The 7,590-nt window shown below is 40.4% G+C and overlaps 1 protein-coding gene across 1 annotated transcript; it reads right to left on the reverse strand.

Moving 5' to 3' along the window:
* Positions 1 to 894: 894 nt before the first annotated feature.
* tacr1b (tachykinin receptor 1b) lies at positions 895 to 6,369 on the reverse strand. Its single transcript, XM_030768139.1, has 5 exons — positions 5,978 to 6,369; positions 4,138 to 4,332; positions 1,924 to 2,074; positions 1,286 to 1,482; positions 895 to 1,171 (listed from the first exon to the last, which is right to left on the reverse strand). The coding sequence occupies exons 1-5, from the start codon at positions 6,367 to 6,369 to the stop codon at positions 895 to 897; spliced, it is 1,212 nt and encodes a 403-aa protein (XP_030623999.1).
* Between the last annotated feature and the right edge of the window lie 1,221 nt (positions 6,370 to 7,590).

Consider the following 7,590-nt stretch of genomic DNA (forward strand, 5'->3'; position numbering starts at 1 on the left):
TACCATGACCCTGCAGTCAAGTCTGATGCTCGTATTGTCACCTCCACAGTTCAGTGATCTGTTAGAACAGGTGCAGCCCATTCCTCACCACCATTCTGTCTGTTCTGTCCACAATGACCCACAGTAACCTTGATGGACAGCTGAGAGTGGTTGCTAAGGGAGGCACAAGGCTGAGTTTTCCCAAACAAACCCAGCAGGTTTTAGAATGTCTGGGTAGGTGACTGATGATTGATGGCCACTGATGAGGACATATTAAGTTTGAGTTTCCTCCCACACTACAAATGGAGCCCCGAGTCAGCTGTATCACAGTAGAGTCACTGAACGGCTGCCAAGCAGGAGTAGCAGACCCGTGACTATTTCAGTTTTCCCTAACCCTAACCCTAACCCTAACCCGAGACTGTTTCAGTTTTCCCTAACCCTAACCCTAACCCGTGACTGTTTCAGTTTTCCCTAACCCTAACCCTAACCCATGACTGTTTCAGTAGTACCCTCTGTTCAGCTCAGAGTGTCTGACATATGCACAATTGCCATTTTGAAATGATGAAAATGGTGTTACACTCTACTCTGTTGTGTGAAGGGGCGAGGAAGGTTAAGGGATTTACTACAGATTTAGGTGGTAAATATACAATAAAATATAAAATTAAACACATATAGGAGTTGTACTCAAACAGAAATATAACTACATATGTCTAACATTGCATAAAACCTGTCCTTAACTCAACCCATTTACAATGTGAGCTGGCATAGTCTAAAATGACAGCACTGTGACCAGGCCAGACATGAACTATCATTAACTGCTTCAGTTGGAAGATCTTGAGTTTTGTAGCGTTCACACTCTCATCATTAGATTCAAGTTAGCGCGGGCACAGCTGTCACCCTTAAAAGACTGTATTGTTACTGGGGGTAGAAGCTGGATGGCTCAGAAACAGTCTTAGATGCACTGTGCAAGGAGCCATTTGAGGTCAAATCCAGGGAATGATGATTCTGGCTTCCCTGAAGATCCTCCCCGACAGGCTGTATCACCGTGGAGACAGTGGTTTCCATGCGGCTAGCCCTGTACATGCTAACTTGCCTCTGAAGAGGTTGGGTGGACTTGAGGTCCAAACCTTCGTATGAACCTGCAGAGATGCAAGGACACCAGCCAAACGCTCGCTGGAAGCCTGCACGGAACCTGCAATGGAACAGGAAGCACAGACTATGTGCAGTAGTGTGACACATGAGAGCCATACATACCTTATGAGTGAAAAAGCATGGTCTACAGGTGAAGACCTTCTAACTGTGATACCTGTCATTAAGGAGACAGTAAATGAAGGGGTTGTACATAGTTGAACTCATGGCAAGCCACATAATTCCCAAGTACACCTGCTGGATGAAGCGCTCCTCAAACAAGTGTGGGAAGAACTGGTGCAGTAGGAAGTAGATGTGAAAGGGCAGCCAGCAGATAGCAAAGGTGCACACTACCACTACCATCATTTTCACCACCTGAGAGGTACAGGTAAAGCAGGATAGTCAAAGAGCTGAATGTTCAGCTGAATGCTCATGGCCTAAACAAGAATATCATTAACATTATCAGAGAGGAAGAGCAGATTAAGGGGGAGCTGTAAAACTGCAATGCTGTGTGGTTTGCAAAACTACTTCATTCCTGACTTTTTACTATGCCATCTTTTGCAACTCTTGCACCATGTAATGTGTCTTACTGGTGCTTTTGCCCAAGAATGGAAATAGGAGATTGCAGCTACAGCCACAGGACAGCTCATGTCATGAACCATGTTAGCAAAACTTATAAATACTGGTGAAAAAGGACATATATGTAGATAAATTTATGTATAAACATCGTCTTATAAACTTCCCAAACTGGTGTGGCATTGCAAACTGTCCAACCCCCGGACCTACAAACGAGGCGTGAGGACCATAGGTGGATACCTTACGCTTAGCAGCAAGTTGCTCACAGTAGCGATCTGAGGAATCTCCTGGGATCTCACTGGCCCACAAGCTCAGTCCCACCACCAAATAGGCACAACCCATTACAAGTAAAGGCAGTGAGTAGATTAACACTACCAAAGAGACGTAGTACCTGAGAGAGAGAGAGAGAGAGAGAGAGAGAGAAAGGAAAAAACAAAGAAAGACCTCTTTGGTGAGAGTATGACAAACAGGGCTAAGCAAAAGCAGGTAAATTTATATATTAGATCAGATTAAAGCTCCTAGAGGGACACATCATCCCCTTCTACAGTAGATTATGTTTAATAATTAAAAGCTTAACATCATTTGAATCTGACTGTAACAGAGCTACTGTCTGTTCCCACATTTAATGAATAACTGACTCAGTACTTGGTATAAAAGACGTTTATTTGCGGCATGGCGACATATAGACGAAGAGGGGAAGCATAGACTACAATGGTGGGATCTGCAACAGATAACATAAATAAGTACTACATTTTCTGGCGTTTGGGATCTCTTGAAAAAACAAGCAAACTAAAAAGTTCATGCATCACTGGTTTGGAAGACTGACTGGCTGCTACAGTCATGCAAATTCAGCTGGGCGCTTTCTCTCAGAGGACTCTAGACTTACAGGAAGGACAGTCAAAATATTCAACAGTCAGCCTTATACAATGTCCTCTTCATTCTTAATGTTGTTTTAATTTTTCACCAGGAAGATGAGGAAAATGCCTCTTTCACAGAGATTTCACAGTGTTTATGCATCTCAGTCCAACCGTGTTTCTGCAGGTAACGGTGAGAGGCTTACACACACACACACACACACACACACATGAACAATGATCTATTTATGTCAATAAGGCCCCAAATCTAATACCTAATCTTGTATCGATACCCTTCAGGGATATTTCCCAAGATTCTGCTTTAGTAATAAATTTTTTATAGCTTTTTTTAAATAGATTTTTTCCTGACAGCTGCACAAAATACCTATTTAAAGGCTTACAAAACTTGGGAAATGGTAATGAAAGTGACAGAGGATCTTTTTGAGAGAATATTTAAGATGCAATCAGATATTGTAAATAATGTAGATCAGCTGATTGCTGGGGAACATATTCGTTTAGTTGAAGGCCAGACTAAGCCAGCAGAAAGATTGATTGCACTGAGTGGAAAATGGTTCAGTGATTTATGAAAATAAGCCCACTCTATGCACACCTGACACCCTACTGCACCGAGAGGTCACTGACACTATATGTGAGACAGGAGCTGAGTTATACGCAAGAAATACAAGTTACGAGTACAGATAAACCAAATGTTAATTTACAGCAAGTAAAGACAGATAGAAAAAACCCAGATCAAATGGATGCTTGAGGTACACATTGTCTTTGCTCCAATTTGGTTTCATCAGACATGACGCAGTCAGACCAAATGCAATGGGTTTTGTTCCAGACAGGGAAAAAAAAGCATTTGAAAATTATTCATTGTATTCATCTTGATCATGTCAGTCTACTTGTTAAACATTTTTAGACATTGATGTTGTTTTTTGAAAGTCCGCTCTTGAATATTTGCTTCAGTCTACTATGAACATTGTGTCATTGGTTTCATATTTGTGATTTTCTTTACCACTGTATATCGCCTCTTTTACTCTCTCTCTCTCTCTCTCCCCCCCCCCTCTCTCTCTCTCTCTTTCTCTCTCTCTCTCTTTCTCTCTCTCTCTCTGTCTCTCTCTCTCTCTCCCCCCCCCCCCCTCTCTCTCTCTCTCTTTCTCTCTCTCTCTCTGTCTCTCTCTCTCTCTCTCTCTCTCCCCCCCCCTCTCTCTCTCTCTCACTCTCTCTCTCTCTTTCTCTCTCTCTCTCTCTCTCTCTCTAATATAAATAGAACATTACAAGGAGAGACTGTCTTAGGGCAACTAATATGACACAGTGTGTATGATGGGAGTAAACTCATCCAACTGGTATTCTCCAGTCCTGCTATAGTCTGAACTCACTTCAAAAAGATTAGAGTCCATGTGCGATTGAGGATTAATACGATTGAGGATTAATAACCCAACTTAAATGACCCCATTAGTATGAACTCTGACAAAGTGTCACAATTATCAGTCCACTCAGTACTTTTTCAAAATCGATAACTTATCAATGGGATAAACTCATTCATTCAAATTAGTGCAATAAAGTTATCCATGGCTGGTGTGTATAAGCAACTCACATCTTTTTGAAGTCCCATAGAGTGTACTCAGGCCAGTCAATGTAGCAGACTACCCGCCCAGGCAGCTGGGCTGTGCTGGAATAGTAGTACTGAGGGAAAGCCAAGAGAGCAGCTAGCACCCAGATCACTCCCACCACCAGCTTGGTCTCTGTGGATGACAGCCGCTGCTGCAAAGGGTGGATTATAGCCATATACCTAAGGAAGAACACATTCTGCACAGTTAAAGCTGAGCTGAATGTCTTTAAGTGCTTGGATTTAAACTGCTGTGAGTGCTGTGACATCTTTAGATGTAGTCTAATATGGCAAGATAAGAAAGTTAAGGCTCCTATATGCCCCATTAGCATGGCGTGTAATACTGACATTACAGGTGTGACACTCTATTATATGTGTATCAACAGTAGATTTTTACCTCTTTGAATTGTTTTTGTTTGTCAGGAGCCACCAGTTTGTTTGTTTGTTTGTTTTCAATAATGCTTCTTTTGGGAGGTTTGCTGTTACGCCTAATGTCCATTGTGTAGGAGAGCCTGATATGTTTCCCTTCTGAGAGGTTCTGGTCAGTTTTGGGTTTAACAGCAGTGTAGAAATGTAATGAAATTCTTTAGCATTCAGCAGACTCTTCACGACATCCTTAACTAAATGTATTTGTTTAGGGTTAGGGTTAGGGTGAACTCAATGTTAACCAATGGAATGTAGGTGTACATCACTTCTTCATATTTACTGGTCATGAAAATTACAAGGATAGAATATTAAGGAGGATAAAATTGTTTTCACTCAAATCTAACACCCAGTCAACTCCCAAACGACCCTGACAGGCTATGACAGAAACTGCCAAGGATGGAGACAGTTGATAATCTGACACAGCTTCATTATTATTTAATTAACATTAACATTAACATTATTTAATCAATCTTAGTTACAGTCTGGGAACTGGATATTTGCTGCTGCTCCTTCAAACAATCATTTGATGGGTGAATGTATTATTCTGGTCATGTTATGTGTTTTGCTCTGACATGAGCACAGGATATGCTGTAAGCTTTGCTCCCCTGTCAGTGACTGAGCCCACAGTTCGGTGGCGTATTGTGGTCGAAGCAAGCGTAAAAATGATGAGGTTTGAGGTGCCACGGGGTTAAAGTCTGACTTGAAGCATTTTATGTACATGCACTGAAACTGTCTGCATCTTTACATCCCTACGGTCATTTTTAAAAACGTCATTCGCCTGGCTCCGACAGAACAGAACCTTACAGGAGCAACCGTAAAATATAATTTTCGGATGGCACAGTCACTGCAGCGACCAATGCGAGACGCACTGTGGGTTCTTACTTTCAACGATTTGGCACGAAAGTTAGCACGCATATGTTTACTGCTTGTGTAACTATAGCCTACACGACCATTCAGCTCATGGCACCTTGTAGCAACTCATAATGTAATAACTGAGCATAATGTAATAAAATGTAATAAAACTCATGATCATATGCCTATAATGTAGGCCTAATAAAAATGTTGGGTTAGAATTAGGGTTAGGGTTGGTAGACACAGGCTCTACCAACTCTAACCCTAACCCTAACTCACTTTATAATGTAGTAACTGGCATATAACGTAATAACGTATTACATTATGCGCAAAAAGATGTTGCATTATGCGATCAACATTTTTATTACATTATAGGCATATTATTACATTATGAGTTTTTAATTACATTTTTTTAAATTACATTATGTAGGCTTACCTTCATGATCTTATGCGCAGTTATTACATTACGAGTTGCTACACACCTCCTTTGTGATTCCTGGAAAAAAGTCGGGGAAAAACGTCTAAACACGGACATACTGGAATAACTTACCTGTCCAGTGCTATTGCAGTCATAGAGTAAATGCTTGCGAAGACGGCGGCGATGGGAAAGAAGTTGTGGAAACGGCAGTATACCAGCCCAAAGTACCACTCATTGTGCACTGCATAAGCAAAATTGATAACGGTGTTGAACGCTGACATCGACACCTCCGCAAAAGCAAGATTGACCAGAAAATAGTTGGTCACAGTTCTCATCCGTTTATGTGCTAAAACGATCCATATGACTGTGATGTTGCCAACTACCGACACAATAACTATCATGCTGTAAGCGATTGCCCATAGAACAATCTGCCACACTGGTTGAATAAACTGATTTGAAATTACTATGGTGTCATTAGCAAGAGAATCATTGGTCCAATTTCCGTTTGCGTAAAGGGGATCCATCATTTTGCTCGGTATACCAGTCCTCTCCTTATCAAAAAATGAAATTAAAAAATTGCCTGAAATTATTAATAAAATGCCTGTTTTTTTATAGAATTATTAACGAAATACGATATCCTTTAGTTAATCTGAAACTGAAAACTCCTCGTGATAACAGGCAATGCCTACTCCAAGAAACAGGGACGCACACCACATAGGCTACAGACTGTTCTGTTCACTCTCGCGCTCCCTCGTCTCCCAGCTGTCACCCTAAACCCCCACCACCCCCAATCCACACTTGACGCAGATCATGAGATAAGTAGAACATATTTCAAACTAATCATAGAAAGTGGTCAATTTGAACTGACAAATTGAACAGTTACATGTTTGGGAGCATTTCTGTTGTGAACTGGCGCATGCTCTGTTTCACACATCGGTAGGTAGGGCCTATATCTGAAAATCAGAGAATAATGAGGGGTAGCATTCAGTCTGGAACTGCATTAAACTGATTAGTTAGACAGTGTGTCAGGAAAGTAGTGCAATGACAAGCCATGTCATTCATGTTAAACACCAAGTGGATTAAAATAACTTCTAATTTCACTCTTAAATTTATATTCTTAAACTCTTAAATGTAATTCTTACATCTGGGATAGGAGCAGAAGGGAAAGGCTGCCATCTTAAAATCAAATGCATATATTAAAATCATTCAATTTTTATTTAGGGGAATCAGTTATTTAAAGGGTAATACTATTTTACTCAAACTTATATATGAAAGGAATGTTCAAAGCATTGTTGCTTTGGTGAGTAAATTAGTGGTCAAAGCATCTTGTCTGTGGTGTGTATTCTGCCCTCAAAGTGCGTTACTATGCTGCGTAGCTAGACAGCTAACGAACAGCTAAGCATTTTCAAATAAAGACATAACTTTTATTGATTTTACTGAAGCAATGTTTTTGTTGTAGAACTGAAAATACAAACAGGAAAAACATACACATCGTTATACATGACTATTAAATTAACAGAATTAAATTGAACCGGGGATTTACATCATAGTCAGTTTACGCTACACTGTAAAAAAATTATATGCTGGAACTACTCCAAAAGGTGAGGCAGCTATATTATACGCAATAATATTAAGCAAGTGTATAGTGTTTAAATACACTCAAGATAAATCACATAAAATGACCCAAATTATTTGAGTAATTTTTAAATGCGTCCCTCAAAAAAATAGTGTGAAACTGATTAGTG

The sequence above is a fragment of the Chanos chanos genome, chromosome 3 (assembly GCF_902362185.1).
Source record: "Chanos chanos chromosome 3, fChaCha1.1, whole genome shotgun sequence".
Taxonomy (NCBI): Eukaryota; Metazoa; Chordata; class Actinopteri; order Gonorynchiformes; family Chanidae; genus Chanos; species Chanos chanos.

What these genes read in the sequence shown, in the direction of transcription:
- tacr1b (XM_030768139.1), bottom strand. Translation starts at nt 6,369, where the DNA reads ATGGATCCCCTTTACGCAAACGGAAATTGGACCAATGATTCTCTTGCT. An exon ending in ACTGCAATAGCACTGGACAG is followed by an intron (nt 4,333 to 5,977) that starts GTAAGTTATTCC and finishes GTTCTTCCTTAG; the next exon opens with GTATATGGCTATAATCCACC. An exon ending in CTATGGGACTTCAAAAAGAT is followed by an intron (nt 2,075 to 4,137) that starts GTGAGTTGCTTA and finishes TCTCTCTCTCAG; the next exon opens with GTACTACGTCTCTTTGGTAG.